This window comes from Nerophis ophidion, linkage group LG16 (genome assembly GCF_033978795.1).
Source record: "Nerophis ophidion isolate RoL-2023_Sa linkage group LG16, RoL_Noph_v1.0, whole genome shotgun sequence".
Lineage (NCBI taxonomy): Eukaryota > Metazoa > Chordata > Actinopteri > Syngnathiformes > Syngnathidae > Nerophis > Nerophis ophidion.
The window spans coordinates 45,704,621-45,727,191 of NC_084626.1; the positions used below are offsets into that span (position 1 = coordinate 45,704,621).

General features: G+C 39.9%; 1 protein-coding gene across 1 annotated transcript; it reads left to right on the forward strand.

Annotated features, from left to right (window-relative positions):
* The first annotated feature begins 362 nt into the window (after positions 1-362).
* On the forward strand, positions 363-22,559 carry LOC133535470 (myogenesis-regulating glycosidase-like). Its single transcript, XM_061875331.1, has 3 exons — positions 363-511; positions 14,110-14,493; positions 16,928-22,559. Exons 2-3 carry the CDS (start codon positions 14,231-14,233, stop codon positions 18,717-18,719), a joined length of 2,055 nt encoding a protein of 684 aa, XP_061731315.1. The 5' UTR covers positions 363-511; positions 14,110-14,230; the 3' UTR covers positions 18,720-22,559.
* The last annotated feature ends 12 nt before the right edge of the window (positions 22,560-22,571 follow it).

Sequence of the window (22,571 nt, forward strand, 5' to 3'; positions counted from 1 at the left end):
GCTTATTGTTGAAATAATGTCATATATTGCAAAAAACAACAAAAATACATTTGAATGAGTGAAATAACTAATAATATGCAATTTTATCTTCTTTGACAACTTACTTGCATCTTTGATTAAAATGACTTCAATTGGTTGAAATAATAATAAAAAACTTTAAATGTTAGTGGTTGGAACTTATTTATTCTCACATTTTCAACTTGTGCACAATAGTTGAGATAAAAGACAACTAAAGTTGCTCAATTTATCTCATTAATTCTTGTAAATCATAAATAAAGGGGATATTTGTTATTATTGATGGTTTTCTAGGTCCAATGTGGTCAACGTCGCCTGCTTTACGGCAGAAGCGTGGCCGTGCGTGAGAGGACTACATCTCCCATGATGCACTGCGCGGGGGCAAGGCGGATACGCAACACGTCTTGAAAGTTTTTGTTTTTTTCTGAAATGACAGAAGTGAGTTTGTGGCAACGCGTGTCTGCTACTCCTGAAGAGGCGCCTTCCACACTTTGCGGTATGTAACAACCTTTCTTCGTAACGTGGCGACGTCAAAGCGCAAACAGGCGGGAAGACGCCGCGGTTTTGGTAACGTTACTTTCCTCCGTCAACGTGGGCAGTACACTTCAACACTGCACTAAGTACACTTAAGTACTCTTAACTCGCATCACAATAATAATAAGTACTCACAATAAGTCCGTTAAGTTGCTTTAGTCGGCGACCTCGTCTTTATTGTCAACAATTAAGCGTTCATTAGGTTCGGGGACGTAAACATGACCGCGGGCACGCGCACGTGCACGCGCCCCTTCCCAGGCTGGCTCCAATTCCATCAGCAAGTTTGTGTTTATTGTCAGCATCCAAATAGCTGATCATGCACTTTATGGCCAGCATCCAAATAGCTGATCACGCACTTTTTGAGTCCTCCTCATATGACAGAGAGGAGTCCTAATGGGTTTTTAAGGAAGAGTGACACTGTGATTGGTAACTTGGACTAATTAATGCACTGATTTGATTGATTATAGATCTGGGTGTTGTTGGCATGTTTGCAGCCCGGAAGTTATCAATAATGTCGTTACATGTTAACAGTTCTACCAAAACGTTTTTTTTTAATAACGGCTAATCATAAAGCAGAAGTGTTACATTAAAAAAACAAAAAACATATATATATATATATATATATATATATATATATATATGTATATTCCAAAAACATGCACCTGGTCCTAGTGTGTGAATGTTGTCTGTCTATCTGTGTTGGCCCTGCGATGAGGTAGCGACTTGTCCTGGGTATACCCCACCTTCCGCCCGATTGTAGCCGAGATAGGCGCCAGCGTCCCCCGTGACCTCAAAATGGAATAAGCGGTAGGAAATGGATGGATATACATATACATATATATATATATATATATATATATATATATATATATATATATATATATATATATATATATATGATTGGTAACTTTGACTGATTAATTTACTGATTTAATTAATTAAATCAGTAATATATATATATATATATATATATATATATATATATATACATATATATGTATGTATGTATGTATATATGTATATGTATGTATGTATGTATATATGTATATGTATGTGTATATGTATATGTATATATATATGTATATATATGTGTTTATGTATATATGTATGTATATGTATATGTATATATATGTACAATATATATGTATATATATACATTTATTGTTTTTATTATTTATTTATATTTGTATGTATGTATATACATATATATATATATATGCATATATACATACATATATAATGTATTTGATATATATATATACATATATATTGTATTTATTATTTATTTATATTTGTATGTATGCATGTATACATACAGTATATATAATGTATTAGATATATATATATATATTAGGGGTGTAACGTACACAAACATTTAGGTTCGGTACGTACCTCAGTTTAGAGGTCACGGGTCGGTTCATTTTCGGTACAGTAAGAAAACAACAAAATATAGATGTTTTTGGTTATTTATTTACCAAATTTGTAAACAATGGCTTTATCCTTTTAACATTGGAAACACTCTAATAATTCTGCCCACGTTAATCCACATTATACTGCCTCAATTTGTTGCTCAGATGAAATAAAAAAAAAAGACGTTTCTTCTACATATAAAAAGTGCAACATTAACCAGTTTCAAGTCAACTTATCATGCTTAATTTATCACAGCATTTGGGAAGCCTGTAGTTGACTTTTGTTATGTAAATGTTATATTTTTGTCAACATGTGATAGCAGGGACCCTGCCATGCAAAACTAGGCTGCTACATTACTAATGATTCATGTAACTACAGCTGAAAAAAATAGTACAATAGCAATAGGAGAGATTATTCATCCCTGAACAGACAGGACTTTGCTCCCCCTAACACGCACACACACACACACACACAGCAAAATGAGCTAAGGTTACGCTAAAAGCTAATTGGCCTTCACCTCAAGCCAGAACTGCGAGCGAGCTGAGCTGCAGTTTAAGTTTCTGGAAGGTCAACGGGCTCATAGTGATGTTAGTAGTAGTTGACTGGGAGGTGTTTATTATCATTTGGGGAGAGTACGCTGTCTTATGCTCACCTGCTAAACACATATCTGCTCCACGCTGAAGCATTGACTACATGCGCTCTGAATACGCACTGCTGATTGGCTGTTACCGCTTTGTATGTAACCAATCAGATGGTTGTGTGGGCGGGACAATGCTGGGTGCTGACACTGAGGCAGAAGAATCTACCATAACAATGCAATCCAATTCCAAAACCAAACCTGACCCAGCAACACTCAGAACTGCAATAAACAGAGCAATTGAGGAGACACAAACACGACACAGAACGCAGCTGGATGCACTAAACAATATAACAACGTTTTCCAAAAATAAATCAACTCAATTTATGGAAAAAGAATGCCAACATGGCACTGACTGCCATATTTATTATTGAAGTCACAAAGTGCATTATTGGTTTTAACATGCTTTAAAACAGCAGCTTGGAATTTGGGACAGGCTCTCCCTGAGAGAGCATGAGGAGGTTGAGGTGGGCGGGGTTCGAGGAGGGGAGGGGGGTGTATATTGTAGCGTCCCGGAAGAGTTAGTGCTGCAATGAATTCTGGGTATTTGTCCAATGTGTTTGTCATTCTTGTTTGGTGTGGGTTCACAGTGTGGCGCATATTTGTAACAGTGTTAAAGTTGTTTGTACGGCCACCCTCAGTGTGACCTGTATGACTGTTCGCCAAGTACGCGTTGCATTCACTTGTGTGTGTGAAAAGCCGTAGATATTATGTGACTGTGTACTACTCCTTACAGCGGTGTTTTAAAAAAGTCATAAATATTACTTTTTGAAACCGATAATGATAATTTACGATAACACATTTTAAAGCATTTATCGGCTGATAATATCGGCAGTCTGATATTATCGGACATTTCTAATATGCATATATTAGGGATGTCCCGTTCCAGGTTTTTGCACTTCCGATCTGATACCGATATTGTTTTTGCACTTCCGATCCGATACCGATACTAGCCGATACTGACCTATCCGAGCATGTATTAAAGTTTAAAGTTATTTAGCCTACTTAGTTGTCAGATTCATGCTGAAAAGGATTTTAGTACTCTTGATAACAACTAGCCAGCTGAATTAGGTGAGTTTGAATAATACATAATAGTTTGTATTCAAGGATAAACACAAAATATCAAACATTTTACATGACAAACAGAAATGGCATCATTAAACAGTAAAAAAGTGAAGTGCAAATAATGCTGTAAACATTATTAAAACAAGCAAAACACACAAACAACCTGAGTGGGATAAAATGTCTATAACTCAGCATCAATACTTGCTCTTGAACAAGTGTAAACTTAAAAAAAATATATATATATATAACTACACACTCTTTTCAATTGTTTGCCCCAGTCAGGGGGGGCAAACAATTGAAGTCCAAGCATAATGGGGAGATTCTTTCCAACAAAGACGAGCACTTCAAGATGCTCAGGTGTCAGCCTGCTCCTGTCTTCATCAAAGATGAGTGCTAAAAAGCCTCTCACTCGCAAGAGTCATTCAAATGTCTTACAACTTTACCACCACGCTTGACTTTATTGTGGAATGTTTTGCACTCCACCTCTTCATCTTTTTCATTTTGTAGGGTAAAATACTCCCTCACAGCTGACGTTTTTACCGTAACTTTTAATTCACACGGCCGTCTGAACGGTTAGAACACAGCCTGTGGAAAGTGTGCTGGAAAATGCGTAACGGAGTTTAGGGAGCAGCAGAAGAGTGAAATGTATTAGTTAAATTGGTGCGTTGGAAAACGCGGACTGGAGTTTTTTTTAAACTGGATCTGGATCGTCATTTTCCCATGACTTGCCAATACGCACTTTTTGGCAAATATCAGCGGCCGATCCGATCCAAATATCGGATCGAGAAAACCCTAATATGTATAAATATGTATGCATTTATTTATATATGTATACATATGCATTTATTTATATACATACATATATATGATTCGTAACATTGACTAATTAATGTACTGATTTAATTAATTATAGATCTGGGTGTTGTTGTCATGTTCGCTGCCTAGAAATTATGAATAATGTCGTTACACAATAATGGGTTGTACTTGTATAGCGCTTTTCTACCTTCAAGGTACTCAAAGCGCTTTGACACTACTTCCACATTTACACATTCACACACACATTCACACACCGATGGGGGGAGCTGCCATGCAAGGCGCTTACCAGCACCCATCAGGAGCAAGGGTGAAGTGTCTTGCTCAGGACACAACGGACGTGACGAGGTTGGTACTAGGTGGGATTTGAACCAGGGACCCTCGGGTTGTGCACGGCCACTCTCCCACTGCGCCACGCCGTCCAATAACAGTTCCAAAAGCTGTATGTACCTTTCAGCAGTAATGGTGCCTTCACAGATGTGTAAGTTACCCATGCCTTGGGCACTAATTGCACCCCCATACCATCACACATGCGAAAAACGATTTGAAATGTGGACTTTAGACCACAGAACACTTTTCCACTTTGCATCTTATATGAGCTCGGGCCTAACAAAGCCGGCGGCGTTTCCGGGTGTTGTTGATAAATGGCTTTGGCTTTCCATAGGAGAGTTTTAACTTACACTTACAGACGTAGCGACCAACTGTAGTTACTGATTGTAGTTTTCTGAAGTGTTCCTGAACCCATGTGGTGATATCCTTTACACACTGATGTGGCTTTTTGATGCCGGTAACATCATGGCTTACATGCAGTGATTTCTCTGAACCTTTTGGTGATATTACGGAGCGTCGATGGTGAAATCCCTAAACTCCCGCAATAGCTGGTTGAGAAATGTTCCTAATCAATTTGCTCTTGCTTTTGTTGACAAAGCGGTGACCCTCGCCCCGTTCTTGTTTGGGAATGAGTGAGAATTTCATGGAAGCTGCTTTTATACCCAATCATGGCACCCACCTGTTCCCAACTAGCCTGTTCACCTGTGGAATGTTCCAAATAAGTATTTGATGAGCATTCCTCAGCTTTCTCAGTTGTTTTTGCCACTTGTCCCAGCTTTTTCGAAACATGGTACAGGCATCAAGTTCCAAATGAGCTCAAATTGGCAAAAAATAACACATTTTAGCAGTTTGAACGTGAAATATCTTGTCTTTGCAGTCTATTCAAATATATTTAAGTTGAAACGGATTTTCCAATCATTGTATTCTCTTTTTATTTACCATTTACTCAACAAGACAATGTTTTTGCTCTGTGTAAAGTGAGAGCTACTAAGCATACTTGTCATCAATATGTAATGCTCCTGAGTTGTTTACAGGTCAATGATATGTTGTTTTTTTTAAAGTTCCACTTTGGCTGCGGGGTTTGCACTATTTGTTGTGTCAAAGAGCACAGTTTGCATGTTCAAGTCTCATTTAAAGCACAAAACATCTTGAGGGTCCGTGAGAGGACTTCTTACCGATACCAAAATGTATTTTGATACTTTTCTAAATAAAGGAGAGCACACAAAATGTCATTTTGGCTTTATTTGAACAAAAAAACGTTAGGGTACATGAAACATATGTTTATTATTGTAATTTAGTCCTTAAACAAAATGTTGAACATACTAGACAACTTGTCTTTTAGTAGTAAGTAAACAAACAAAGACTCCTAATTAGTCTGCTGACTAATTAGCAACATATTGTGTCATTTATACACCTATTATTTTGTCTACATTATTAAGGACAAGCGGTAAAAATTGATTGATATTGATGTAATCATAGTAGTATCGACAAAATACGCTCCTGTACTTGCTATCATTACAGTGGAGTCTGGTAATAATTGAATTAACTGTATTTATATTATTAACATGTAAATAATGTTGTATAATAGACTGTATTTATATTATTCACATGTAAATAATGCTATATAATAGACTGTATTTATATTATTCACATGTAAATAATGCTGTATAATAGACTGTATTTATATTATTCACATGTGAATAATGCTGTATAATAGACTGTATTTATATTATTCACATGTGAATAATGCTGCATAATAGACAGTATTTATATTATTCACATGTGAATAATGCTGTATAATAGACTGTATTTATGTTATTCGCATGTGTAGCCCGCCTTCCGCCCGATTGTAGCTGAGATAGGCGCCAGCGCCCCCCGCGACCCCGAAAGGGAATAAGCGGTAGAAAATGGATGGCATGTGAATAATGCTGTATAATAGACTATTTATATTATTCACATGTGAATAATGCTGTATAATAGACTGTATTTATATTATTCACATGTGAATAATGCTGTATAACAGACTGTATTTATATTATTCACATGTGAATAATGCTGTATAATAGACTGTATTTATATTCACATGTGAATAATGCTGTATAATAGACTGCATTTATGTTATTCACATGTGAATAATGCTATATAATAGACTGTAATTATATTATTCACATGTAAATAATGCTGTATAATAGACTGTATTCATATTATTCACACGTGAATAATGCTGTATAATAGACTGTATTTATATTATACACATGTAAAAAATACCAAAGTGTTTTATTGTTTATTGTGTGCGAACTGTGGTGCTGAATTTCCCCCTGGGATCAATAAAGTACTTTCTATTCTATTCTAGACAACACATACAGTGTTCACTTTGAATACAAAGGCTGTGCTGTGATGGTATGTACTCCAGTTGGAACAGAACAAAGATACATTATTTTAGGCTTTATTAGACATTTTGCTTGTTTGGTTTTGGAGTTATGTTTATACAACTTTGACATTTAGTATAACAGTTATACTGTCATATTGAGTAAGAAAAACAAATTTGTGAAAACCTTACAACATATAATTTTTCTCGTAAAACTAACAATTATACATTATTTTAGGCTTTATTAGACATTTTGAATGTTCCCAATCAGCCCTTTCAACTGTGGTATGTTCCTAATAAGTCTTTGACGAGCATTCCTCAACGTTCTCAGTCTTTTTTGCCACTTGTGCCAGCTTCTTCGAAACCCAAATGAGCTAATATTTGCAAAAAATAACAACGTTTACCAGTTTGAACGTTAAAGGCCTACTGAAATGAGATGTTCTTATTTAAACGGGGATAGCAGGTCCATTCTATGTGTCATACTTGATAATTTCGCCATATTTTCGCTGAAAGGATTTAGTAGAGAACATCCACGATAAAGTTGGCAACTTTTGGTCGCTAATAAAAAAGCCTTGCCTGTACCGGAAGTAGCAGACGATGTGCGCGTGACGTCACGGGTTGTAGGGCTCCTCACATCTGAACATTGTTTACAATCATGGCCACCAGCAGCGAGAGCGATCCGGACCGAGAAAGCGACGATTTCCCCATTAATTTGAGCTAGGATGAAAGATTTGTGGATGAGGAAAGTGAGAGTGAAGGACTAGAAAAAAAAAAGACTATACAGTGGGAGCGATTCAGAATTTATTAGACAAATTGACTAGGATAATTCTGGAAAATCCCTTATCTGCTTATTGTGTTAGTAGTGTTTCAGTGAGATTATACGGTCGTACCTGTACAACCTGAAGGTCGGCCCCGCACCGTTTTTCAGCACCAATCGACGGTTGGTGGCGATGCCAATCTCTGCCCTTTGCAAGGGACCCTCTTCGAAACACGATCTTTTGAAATGATCGCCGCATAATACACTGTACTCTGTGTGTGTGTGTGTGGTCCAACCCAACTGCGTTCGCTTGACCGCTCTGTCCCATAGTAAAACTTCACCGTCATCTTCCGGGAATGTAAACAATGAAACACCGGCTGTGTTTGTGTTGCTAAAGGCGGCCGCAATACACCGCTTCCCACCTACATCTTTCTTCTTTGACGTCTCCATTATTAATTGAACAAATTGCAAAAGATTCAGCAACACAGAGGTCCAGAATAATGTGGAATTATGCGATGAAAAGAGATGATTTATAGCTGTGAACGGTGCTGGAACAAAATGTCGTATACAATGCGTGACGTCACGCACATGCGTCATCATACCGCGACGTTTCAGCATGATTTTCCGCGTGAAATTTAAAATTGCAATTTAGTAAACTAATGCGGCCGTATTGGCATTTGATGCAATGTTAATATTTCATCATTGATATATAAACTATCAGACTGCGTGGTTGGTAGTAGTGGCTTTCAGTAGGCCTTTAAGTATGTTGTCTTTGCAGTTTATTCCATTGAATATAAGTTGACAAGGATTTGCAAATCATTATATTCTCTTTTTATTTACCATTTACTACTTACGTATAAAATACTACACGGTCTAGCTCCATCCTATCTTGTCGATTGTATTGTACCATATGTCCCGGCAAGAAATCTGCCTTCAAAAGACTCCGGCTTATTAGTGATTCCTAGAGCCCAAAAAAAGTCTGCTGGCTATAGAGCGTTTTCCGTTCGGGCTCCAGTACTCTGGAATGCCCTCCCGGTAACAGTTCCAGATGCTACCTCAGTAGAAGCATTTAAGTCTCACCTTAAAACTCATCTCTAGCATTTAAATAGGCCTCCTTTTAAGACCAGTTGATCTGCCGCTTCTTTTCCTTTTTCTCCTATGTCCCCCCCCCCCCCCCTCCCTTGTGGAGGGGGTGGGACATGGATGAAGTACTGGCTGTCCAGAGTCGAGACCCAGGATGGACCGCTCGCCTGTGTATCGGTTGGGGACATCTCTACGCTGCTGATCCGCCTCCGCTTGAGATGGTTTCCTGTGGACGGGACTCTCGCTGCTGTCTTGTATCCGCTTTGAACTGAACTCTCGCGGCTGTGTTGGAGCCACTATGGATTGAACTTTCACAGTATCATGTTAGACCCGCTCGACATGCATTGTGAAGTGAAGTGAATTACATTTATACAGCGCTTTTCTCTAGTGACTCAAAGTGCTTTACATAGTGAAACCCAATATCTAAGTTACATTTAAACCAGTGTGGGTGGCACTGGGAGCAGGTGGGTAAAGTGTCTTGCCCAAGGACACAACGGCAGTGACTAGGATGGCGGAAGCGGGAATTGAACCTGCAACCCTCAAATTGCTGGCACGGCCGCTCTACCAACCGAGCTATACCGTACCGTCATTGCTTTCAGTCCCCTAGAGGGGGGGAGTTGCCCACATCTGAGGTCCTCTCCAAGGTTTCTCATAGTCAGCATTGTCACTGGCGTCCCACTGGATGTGAATTCTCCCTGCCCACTGGATGTGAGTTTTCCTTGCCCTTTTGTGGGTTCTTCCGAGGATGTTGTAGTCGTAATGGTTTGTGCAGTCCTTTGAGATATTTGTGATTTGGGGCTATATAAATAAACATTGATTGATTGATTGATTGATTTACACAACGTGACAACTTTACTGCTTTTAGGTTGTTGTAGTGTTGATGTGAAGAAACCAGGATGTTTGTGTCTGCCTTCATTTAAAAGCAGTGTGTTGTTGCCTTCATTACAGTAACGCAGCCTCACTTCCAACGCAGCTGGAGAGAAAGCAGCTTTCTGTGCCGGGTTAATTAATGACGGCTTTATCTTATCTCCCGTGTTGCCGGGCGGGAATCCATACTCAGGCTGCTGGAAGACAGAATCGCTCAATGTGATTGGTCATTAATAGGAAGGGGAATTAGCTGCGGAGGACTGGCTTACCTTTTATCAGATGTGCATTGTACTCCACATCAATGTTTGGAGGCTCAGTCCTCTCTCTCCTTTCTTCATCTTTCCAAACTGGCCAGAAGGAGTCAGTTTGTTTCCAGCTGGGCTTTGTTTTGCTCGACTGAGCAGAAACTTTAGTATGCTTTCCTCCGCCTCCTCGGATTGGCGCGGCTCGGAGGCCAAAAAAACAAACCAAAAAACACATCCTCCCTTTTCTGCCTTCGCTCGCTCACATACAAATGACTTTGGCTGAAGTTGTTTGAGATGCAGCGGGGGTAAGTCCACCTCGTCCTCCTGGAGGTAATTGGCAGCAGATTTGTTTTGTAAATCTCAAACAAGCTTTACAAGTTGAAAGTTTACATATATTCATCTATATCGTAATGGTGCGTCGTACTCACGGTGCTTCGGTACATACCTCGGTTTTAAAGTACTGACTTATCCTATATATCTGATTTATGACACCAAAAGACTTCCAAAGTTTGCAAATAAATAGATATGACCACACCCAGATCCCTTCCCCATCAACAACAATGCTAATCAAGGAGACTTTGTGAGAGCCAACAACGTTTTTTGGGGGGAAAATGATTACCCAGAACCCTATATTTTTGAGCCCAACCACAAAGAGGATGACCAATATAAGTTTTAGAAGCCGAGTGCTAACCGGATGCAGTTTACAGTAGTAACTAATTAGATGACCATTGTAACTAATTTAATTACCATAGTAATTAATTGGATTGCCATGTTAACTAATTAGATTACCATTGTAACTGATTGGATTACCATTGTAAGTGATTAGATTACCATAGTAACTGATTAGATTACCAGTGAAACAAATTTTATTACCATATTAACTGTTTAGATTACCATTCATCCATCCATTTTCTACTGCTTGTCCCTTTTGGGGTCGTGGGGGGTGCTGGATCTCAGCTTGCCGTAGTAACTAATTAGATTACCGTAGTCACTAATCAGATTACCATAGTAATTGATTAGATTATTATAGTATCTGATTAGATGACCATTGTAACTAATTAGATGACCATAATAACTAATTAGATTACTGTAGTAACTAGATTACCGTAGTCGTTAATTAGATCACCATAGTAAGTAATTAAATTACCATAGTAACTAATTAGATTATCATAGTAACTAATTATATTAACATAGTAATTAATTAGATTACCATAGTAACTGATTAGATTACCATTGTAACTAATTTGATTAGCATAGTAACTGTTTATATTACTATCCATCCATTTGCTACCGCTTGTCCCTTTTGGGGTCGCGGGGGTCCTGGAGCCTATCTCATCTTGCCGTAGTAACTAATTAGTTTACCATAGTCACTAATTAGATTACCATAGTAACTGATTACATTACCATTGTAACTCAATAGATGACCATAGTAACTACATTTCCACAGTGACTGATTAGATTACATTGTAACTAATTTGATTACCCTAGTAACTAATTATATTACCATAGTAACTGATTAGATTACCATTGTCACTAAATAGATGGCCATAGTAACTAATTAAATGGCTATAGTAACTAATTAAATTACCATAGTAACAGATTAGATTACCATTGTAACTGATTAGATGACCATAGTAACTAATTACATTACCATCGTAACTAATTAGATGACCATAATAACTACTTACATGACCAAAGTAACTAATTAGATGACCATAGTAACTAATTAGATGACCGTAGTAACTAATTACATGCCCATAGTAACTAACTAGATGACCATAGTAACTACTTAGATGACCATAGTAACTAATTAGATGACCATAGTAACTAATTAGATCGACCGTAGTAACTAATTAGATGACCGTAGTAACTAATTAGATGACCATAGTAACTACTTAGATGAGCATAGTAACTAATTAGATGAACATAGTAACTAATTAGATTGATTGATTGATTGATTGATACTTTTATTAGTAGATTGCACAGTACAGTACATATTCCGTACAATTGACCACTAAATGGTAACACCCGAATACGTTTTTCAATTTGTTTAAGTCGGGGTCCACGTTAATCAATTCATGGTACAAATATATACTATCAGCATAATACAGTCATCACACAAGTTAATCATCATAGTATATACATTAAATTATTTACATTATTTACAATCCGGGGGGTGGGATGAGGAGCTTTGGTTGATATCAGTACTTCAGTCATCAACAATTGCATCAACAGAGAAATGTGGACATTGATGACCGTAGTAACTAATTACATGCCCGTAGTAACTAATTAGATGACCATAGTAACTAATTAGATGACCGTAGTAACTAATTAGATGACCGTAGTAACTAATTAGATGACCATAGTAACTAATTAGATGACCATAGTAACTAATTAGATGACCGTAGTAACTAATTAGATGACCATAGTAACTAATTAGATGACCGTAGTAACTAATTAGATGACCATAGTAACTAATTAGATGACCGTAGTAACTAATTAGATGACCATAGTAACTGATTAGATGACCATAGTAACTAATTAGATGACCGTAGTAACTAATTAGATGACCATAGCGACTAATTAGATGAACATAGTAACTAATTAGATGACCATAATAACTAATTAGATTACTGTAGTAACTAATTAGATTACAGTAGTCACTAATTAGATCACCATAGTAATTGATTAGATTACCATAGTGACTAATTTAATTACCATAGTAACTAAGTAAATTACCATAGTAACTGATTCGATTACCATAGTACCAGATTAGATTACCATAGTAACTAATTACATTACCATAATAATTAATTAGATTACCATAGTAACTGATTAGATTACCATTGTAACTAATTTGATTACCATAGTAACTGTTTGATCACTATCCATCCATTTTCTACCGCTTGTCCCTTTTGGGGTTGCGGGGGCCCTGGAGCCTATCTCCTCTTACCGTAGTAACTAATTAGATTACCATAGTCACTAATTAGATTACCATAGTCACTAATTAGATTACCATTGTAACCCAATAGGTGACCATAGTAACCAATTAGATGACCATAGTAACTAGATTTCCATAGTGACTGATTAGATTACACTGTAACTAATTCGATTGCCCTAGTAACTAATTATATTACCATAGTAACTGATTAGATTACCATTGTAACTAATTACATGACCATAGTAACTAACTAGAATACCAAAGTAACTAAATAGATGGCCATAGTAACTAATTAGTTGAACATAGTAACTAATTAGATGACCATAGTAACAGATTAGATTACCATTGTAACTGATTAGATGACCATAGTAACTAATTACATTACCATCGTAACAAATTAAATGACCATTATAACGACTTAGATGACCATAGTAACTCATTAGATGACCATAGTAACTAATTACATGCCCGTAGTAACTAATTAGATGAGCATAGTAACTAATTACATGACCATAGTAACTAACTAGAATACCCAAGTAACTAAATAGATGGCCATAGTAACTAATTAGAAGGCTATAGTAACTAACTAGAATACCAAAGTAACTAAATAGATGGCCATAGTAACTAATTAGATGAACATAGTAACTAATTAGATGACCATAGTAACGACTTAGATGACCATAGTAACTCATCAGATGACCATAGTAACTAATTACATGCCCGTAGTAACTAATTAGATGAGCATAGTAACTAATTACATGCCCGTAGTAACTAGTACATTATGCAGTTTTCAAGCATCGAAATACTTAGTCTAGTTGAAGACTTAGGGTCAATACAATACATGACTGCAGTTTTAGTCTACATTTTTACATTTTTAGTCTCCTTCATACCTGCATTGTCCTTTCCATCCTTTGTAACTGAGCTGCTGTGTGGAACAGTTTTCCTTGTGGATCAATAAAGTCGGTCTAAGTTTAAGTTTTAAGTTTCCATCTTAAACCCCGGGTCACATGATGTAATCACATGGAATCTCTCTCTTCATCACAGACCAAGATCAACCCCTTGAGAACTGTTCCATGGTCTGTTGAGTGTCCTGAGAACTGTTCCATGGTCTGTTGTGCGTCCTGAGAAGTGTTCCATGGTCTGTTGAGTGGCATCAGCACCAGTCATGTACCAGGTGGTACCAGGGGGAGCGGGGGGCACCATCACAGATGTCATCCCCAAGCAGAAGCACAGCAAGGACACCCGACCCATCGTGGGCGCCGGAGTCCTGGGCCTGGTCCTGGTGATCTCGGCGGTGGCGGCGTGGTCTTACTACATCGCCTCGCTGCGGAAAGCTGAACTGCTGAAGACTCAGCTGCTGGACCTGAACAAAGATGGCTACATCATCCGCAACCAGGGAGGGGCGATTGTCTTCAGAATGGACTTTAGGTGAGTAGCTTCGTTTGGTTAAAAGGGAACTGCATCTTTCTTTTTCCTCTGCATTCTAAATAATAAAGCACTGCTAGCAAGTGGTGGCTAACAATGAAAATATTGGGGATACAATCGAAATCTATCTAAATTAAAGCTGCAAGCAGCGATGGACGGGACCGACTTTTGCTGGTGTTTCCGGTCTTTACCCATTCAACATATCTTTACCTTCACATTACCTACCTTCCCTGCATCCTGGGGTCACACTGGTGCTTCTTTCTTTCACCCATACACGCTGGTGCTTCCTGCCATCACCCAGACAACATATCTTTACCTGCACATTACCTACCTTCCCTGCATCCTGGAGTCACACTGGTGCCTCCTTCTTTCACCCAGTCCACATATATTTACCCGCACACTACCTACCTTCTCTGCATCGTGTGGTCACGCTGATGCTTCCTGCTTTTAAGCAGCCATCTTGAGACGGCATCAGCGTAGCAGTTCTTTGAAGGCTCGTAAAATCAAAACCGGAGCAGTTAGAAAAACTCTTTACGCAACTTTTAATCAGAAGGGTTCAATCTCTCTCTTGTGCGAGTTTGAAGTCGACACGACAAAGTCGCTCAGAGGAGATAATGTTTAAAAAAAGGGGACGGGTTTTTACAAAACTTTTGTTTTGAAGGGGTAATTGCCAACTTCCTGTTGATTTTTGCTGAAGGGTGTCATTTAATGAAATGTAGGTCTAAGTGAGACCTACATAGAGGTTTTTGTTTCATGTCTCAACCCCATTACTACCGGAAGTTACAAGCAGTTTTGTCTATGTTTTCCTCCCAAAAGCAGTTTTGTCAGTGTTTTATTCCTAGGGGGCGCTAGAGCACAATTTAGTTTTTTTTTTTTATTAGATCGCAATTTTCACCAGTCCTGATGTGTGTGTCGAGTTTGGTGAGTTTTGAAGCATTTTAAGGGGGTCTAATTACAGCTCAGAGAGCTAAAAATGATATTTTTTGAGGAAAATTTTTTTGAAGGGGTTTTTGCCAACTTCCTGTTGATTTTTGCTGAAGGAGGTCAGTGTATGAAATGTAGGTTTAAGTGAGACCTACATAGATGTTTCTGTTTCATGTCTCTACGACATTCCTAACGGAAGTTACAAGCGGTTTTGTCTGTTTTTTTCCTAGGGGGGCGCTATAGCGCAATTTTGAGTTTTGGTTTTTTGATTAGATGGTAATTTTCGCCAGTCCTGATGTGTGTGTTAAATTTGGTGAGTTTTGAAGCTTGTTAAGGGGGTCAAATTACAGCTCAAAGAGGCGGCGTTATAATAATAATAATAATAAAACCTTAGAAATACAATAGGGTCCTCTGTCCCAAAGGGACATTCGGTCCCCTCGTATTAAATATATTTGTCAAATAATCCTTAGGTACATGTTTGAGTCTTCTTCACTAAAGGGAGTCTAGTCAAATTTCGGACCTTCTTCTTCCCTAAAGTTAATACAGGACGTCTAGTCAAGAGTCTAACCCTAATGTTTCACCAAACTGACCTCATACCTTTTGCTAGATGATGTGATCCTATTCAATACGGTGCATATCTTGTAGTACATACAGTATGCATACGTCCATCCATCTTATTCCGCTTATCCGAGGTCTGGTCGCAGGGGCAGCAGCCTAAGCAGGGAAGCCCAGACTTTCTTCTCCCCGGCCATTTCGTCCAGCTCTTCCCAGGAGATCCCGAGGCGTTCCCAGGCCAGCCGGGAGACGTAGTCTTCCCAACATGTCCTGGGTCTTCCCCGTGGCTTCCTACCGGTCGGACGTGCCCGAAACACCTCCCTAGGGAGTTGTTCGGGTGGCATCCCTACCAGATGCCCGAACCACCTATTCTGGCTCCTCTCCATGTGGAGGAGCAGCGGCTTTACTTTGAGTTCCCCCCAATTGCAGAGGTTCTCACCCTATCTCTAAGGGAGGGACCCAAACTCATTTCGGCCGCTTGTACCCGTGATCTTATCCTTTCGGTCATAACCCAAAGCTCATGACCATAGGTGAAGATTGGAACGTAGATCGACCGGTAAATTGAGAGCTTTGCCTTCCGACTCAGCTCCTTCTTCACCACAACGGATCGGTACAACGTCCGCATTACTGAAGACGCCGCACCGATCCGCCTGTCGATTTCACGATCCACTCTTCCCTGCCTCGTGAACAAGACTCCGAGGTACTTGAACTCCTCCACTTGGGGCAGGGTCTCCTCCCCAACCCGGAGATGGCACTCCACCCTTTTCCGGGCGAGAACCATGGACTCGGAGGTGCTGATTCTCATCCCAGTAATTCTGTTCTTGTAATTGTATTGTTTTGCTGTTTTGGGGCAATCACAATTATAGTCGTTAGTAGTTTGAGCAAAAAAGTTGGAGTTCTGCTTTTGCTAAAGCAACCTTGAAACTGAACACTGAAATCTGTGTTTGACTGTTGGCAGATCCGGGACTTTGGATTTGGACTCTTGCACTAAAGAAGGGGAGCTCCTGAGCTGTGGACGGACCACTGACAGAAGTCTCAACTTCTTCATCGAGACGGTGCGGCCCAAGGACACGGTGCAGTGCTACCGTGTGCGTTGGGAGGAACTGGTTCCTGACATTTCTGTCGAGCACGCCATGACGTACAAATTCGCCCACTGGTATGGCGGTGCGGTGTCAGCTATCCAACACTGGCCCATTTCCCTCTCTGGGCAACAGTCTCCAAAACCCTTCGTTACGAGTGACATCTACACAAACCGCAATGAGTTTGGAGGAATCTTGGAGAGCTATTGGCTTTCCTCCAATGCCACGGCAATTAAGATTAATAATTCCGTGCCGTTCCATCTGGGCTGGAATGACACAGAGAAGACGATGTACTTCCAAGCTCGCTACAATGACAGTCCCTTCAAGCCATACCCAGGGGAGGCTCCATGCGCTGAACTGAGTTACCGAGTATGCGTCGGCTCTGATGTGACATCCATACACAAGTACATGGTCCGTCGGTACTTCAACAAACCAAACAAAGTGCCTGCGAAAGCCATGTTTCAGCACCCTATTTGGTCCACATGGGCGCATCATAGGACTGACATCGATCAAGACAAATTTTTGAAATACGCCGCCAACATCCGCAAGTATAATTTTAACTGTAGCCACTTGGAACTAGATGACCGTTACACGCCCCGCTATGGAGAATTTGAGTTTGACCCAAACAAGTTCCCCAATGCCTCCTCCATGTTTCAAAAGCTCAAATCAGATGGATTTCTCGTGTCCCTCTGGATCCACCCTTTCGTCAACTACGATTCTGAGAACTTCCATACTTGTGTGGAGAGGGGCCTGTTTGTCCGAGAGCCCACAGGCCGTCTGCCGGCTTTGGTACGTTGGAAGAACGGCATCGGTGGAATTGTGGATTTCACCAACCCCGAAGCTCGAGATTGGTTTGCCTCCCAGCTTCGGTCCTTCCGCTTCAGATATGGGGTATCCTCTTTCAAATTCGACGCGGGCGAAACCAACTACTTACCGTGGAAGTTCAGTACCAGAACTCCCATCCGGGATCCAAGTTTTTTCACGAGACGCTACACAGAAATGGCTATTCCGTACAACGACCGAGCAGAGCTGCGTAGTGGCTACCAATCGCAGAACATATCCTGCTTCTTCAGGCCTATTGACAGGGACTCTGTGTGGGGCTACGAGTTGGGGCTCAAATCCCTCATCCCCACAGTGCTCACCATCAGCATTCTGGGTTATCAGTTTATTCTACCAGACATGATCGGAGGGAACGCCTATCTGAACCACACAGATGGAAACAGGGCCTTACCCGACCGAGAACTCTACATACGCTGGCTGGAGTTGTCCGCTTTCATGCCCTCCATGCAGTTTTCTATCCCACCGTGGGCATACGACAACGAGGTGGTTGAAATAGCTCGCAAATACACCGATCTGCATCAGAGCATTGTGGCGCCACGAGTTCTGGAGCTGGCCGGCGAGGTGCTGGACACCGGTGACCCCATCATACGACCTTTGTGGTGGATTGCCACGGGTGACGAGACGGCCTATAAAATTGACTCCCAATTCCTGATTGGCGATGACCTCATGGTCGCGCCTGTTTTAGAACCGGGGAAGCAGGAGCGTGATATTTACCTCCCCGCTGGTCGCTGGAAGAGCTATAAAGGGGAAAGGTTCGATATCAAAGAGCCACTGCACCTCACAGACTACCCTGTAGACCTGGATGAAATTGCTTACTTTGTTTGGGTCTAGGACAGGGGTCGGCAACCCGCGGCTCCGGATTCGCATGCGGCTCTTTGAGCATACTTGCAGACCCCCCGTTTTTTCCGTACGGTTTCAGAATTTCAGTTTCTCTTCCAAAAATCTCCGGGGCAAATATCCTCCGATTTTCACCCGGACAACAATATTGGGGACGTGCCGCGATGGCAATGCCTTTAACGTCCTCTGGAACATAACGCCACATCCGATTTCATACCATTCTTTCTGCGTCCCGGCCAATCACGTGTAGTGTGCGACCTCTGTTGTCACACACAAGTGACTGCAAGGCATACTTGTTCAACAGCCATACAGGTTACAGTGAGGGTTGTGATATAAAATACTTTAACACTCTTACTATTATGCGCCACACTGTGAACCCACACCAAGCAAGAATGACAAACACATTTCGGGAGAACATCCGCACTGTAACACAACACAACAAATACCCAGAATCCCATGCATCCCTAACTATTCCCGGCTACATTATAACCCCAAACCCCCGCACCCGTTGTTTTCTTCATTTTGTGTAACGGGCCAAAATGGCTCTTTGAGTGGTAAAGGTTGCCGACCCCTGGTCTAGAAGGAAGGCTTGGTTTGCAACTTTGCAGGGTTTTAGTCATTTTGGCAAAGGACGCCTTTCAGGGCTCGTTGCAGTTCAGATCTCACCTCAAGTGTTAAATATTTTTTTAGAAAAGATCTCAATCATTAATCCTGAATTGAGTTAACTCATGTATATCCGCCACTGTGGGATGGCAAGGTACTTTAACGTGTAAGTCTTATTTTCAAAAGGGAACACAAGTACTGTGAACCAAGTACTGTGGAACCTCGATTTACCGACCTAATTGGTTCTTGAACCTGGTTTGCAAATTAAGAAGTTTGTATAGTGGAGCCGATTTCCCCGTTAGAAACAATGTAAACATGAATAAATGTTTCTAGCCTCGACAAATGTCCCTATTTTATAAAAACTATTTTTGCCCAAGTGTCCAAAACACAGCCAGCAATGGTGCACAGGAATGCGGGGAAGAAGAGGGGGGAAAGGCAGCCAAAATGTTCAAAAGTCCCAATTGTGTCCAAAATACCTCCCCGGGGTTCCAGTCCCAAGAGTCCCGCCGCCGGCCACACAAATCCCGGGATACAATAAATGTCCCAAAACGCACCCAGCAAAGTCCCACGGGAAGTAGGGGGGAAAAATTAGAAAATTCGGCAAAAGTCCCCCAAAATTTTCAAAATACCTACCCAGGTTCGAGTCCCACCCGGGTTCGAGTTTGAGTTTGAGTTCACACTCGAACCCGGGTGGGACTTTTGAACATTTCCCCAACTTTTCTCACTTTTCTCCCCACCTTCCCGTGGGACTTTGCTGGGCGCGTTTTGGACATTCTGGGCATCCCGGCCGGCGGCAGAACTTGTGGGACTCAAACCTGTGTAGGTATTTTGGACATTTTTGGGACTTTTTCTGACTTTTCCAACATTCATCCCCCCTCCCCATGGCACTCGGCTAGGTGTGTTATGGACATTTTGGGCATCCCGGGACATGCGCGGCCATACATAAGATTTTATGTTAGAGTGTTTTACTTGTTTTAAGTGTTTAGGTCCTAAATGATCTCAGTAAGATACTACAGCTTGTTTCCGACATTTTATGACCTATTTTGAGTAAAATATGCTTGAAACTATTTTTGCCCAAGTGTCCAAAACACAGCCAGCAATGGTGCACAGGAAGGCGGGGAAGAAGAGGGGGGAAAGGCAGCCAAAATGTTCAAAAGTCCCAATTGTGTCCAAAATACCTCCCCTGGGTTCCAGTCCCAAAAGTCCCGCCGCCGGCCACACAAATCCCAGGATACAATAAATGTCCCAAAACGCACCCAGCAAAGTCCCACGGGAAGTAGGGGGGAAAAATGAGAAAAGTCGGCAAAAGTCCCCCAAAATTTTCAAAATACCTACCCAGGTTCGAGTCCCACCCGGGTTCGAGTTTGAGTTTGAGTTCACACTCAAACCCGGGTGGGACTTTTGAACATTTCCCCGACTTTTCTCACTTTTCTCCCCACCTTCCCGTGGGACTTTGCCGGGCGTGTTTTGGACATTTTGGGCATCCCGGCCGGCGGCAGAACTTGTGGGACTCAAACCTGTGTAGGTATTTTGGACATTTTTGGGACTTTTTCTGACTTTTCCAACTTTCATCCCCCCTCCCCATGGCACTCGGCTAGGTGTGTTATGGACATTTTGGGCATCCCGGGACTTGCGCGGCCATACATAAGATTTTATGTTAGAGTGTTTTACTTGTTTTAAGTGTTTTGCTCCTAAATGATCTCAGTAAGATATTACAGCTTGTAGCTGAGATTTGATGAAACTATATTGAGTAAAACATGCTTGAAACGAGAATATCAAATGTTGCAAAGCTGTGTCATCAACATTTACAAGTATAAAACTACTTTTTAAAGTAAGAATTTCTTAATTTAAGAAGTAAAACAAAATCATGACTTTGACACAATTGTTTCTTATATTAAAACAGATGACAGCCAAATAGACTTTGCCGTTTTATATTCAATGAAACAATAGAACGTACGTACTCGTATACTGTAGTAGTGCACTTGTTATTAGTGAGAATATACTTATTTTAAGGTATTTTTGGGTTCATTGAAGTTAGCTAATTTTACTTGTTTCTGAAAGTCTTGACAAGCCAAATTTTCTTGTTCTATTGGCAGATAGTTTTGCGTAGTTCAAGTAAAATACCCTTCATTTTTGTATTTTTTTTTTCTTGTTTTTGAACACTGACTTTTTGCAGTGTAATTTTAGGAAAATTAATACAAAAACTCACAAATAAAGTCTGATTGAATGAAATTTTTTTTATGACAGACCGCCTTAAAAACGGAATGGTATTTAATTTTTTTTCTCTGAAGGATAAAACCCTGAATATTGAGAACATGTGAACGTCATCACATATTATTACCTTTTTCATCACATATCACCTTTTTCATCACATATTATTACCTTTTTCATCACATATCACCTTTTTCATCACATATTATTACCTTTTTCATCACATATTATTACCTTTTTCATCACATATCACCTTTTTCATCACATATTATTACCTTTTTAATCACATATTACCTTTTTCATCACATATTATTACCTTTTTAATCACATATTACCTTTTTCATCACATATTATTACCTTTTTCATCACATATGACCTTTTTCATCACATATTATTACCTTTTTCATCACATATGACCTTTTTCATCACATATTATTACCTTTTTCATCACATATGACCTTTTTCATCAAATATTATTACCTTTTTCATCACATATGACCTTTTTCATCACATATTATTACCTTTTTCATCACATATTACCTGTTTCATCACAAATTATTACCTGTTTCATCACATTATTACCTGTTTCATCACATATTTTTACCTGAATGCATCATTTTAATTCATACAAAAGTGGCCCTCTGAAGCCAGCTATTACTGTGATGTGGCCCTCAATGAAAACAAGTTTGAGACCCCTGCTCTAGAGGTTCTTAAACCGAAAAGGTGGTGAATCAAGTGGTTGGTAAATAGAGGTTCTACTGTACAATATAATGTTGCAACCGTGCATTGAAGGAAGGTCAGAAAAGTAACAATAAGATCTTATTTTCCATCCAGAATGTGGACTACCACGTGTATATTTGCACACTTCAAAGTAGTTATGCATCAGTCATCATTTTAAACTCTTCCTCAGGTATCCTTTTTGTGCATTTTAAAACACATTTTAATAGCCTGTAATGTATTTATCTTATAGTAACTTGAATGTTTTTCTAATTGTTTTAATGTGAACTACAGTATAATAATGATGTGTTTGTG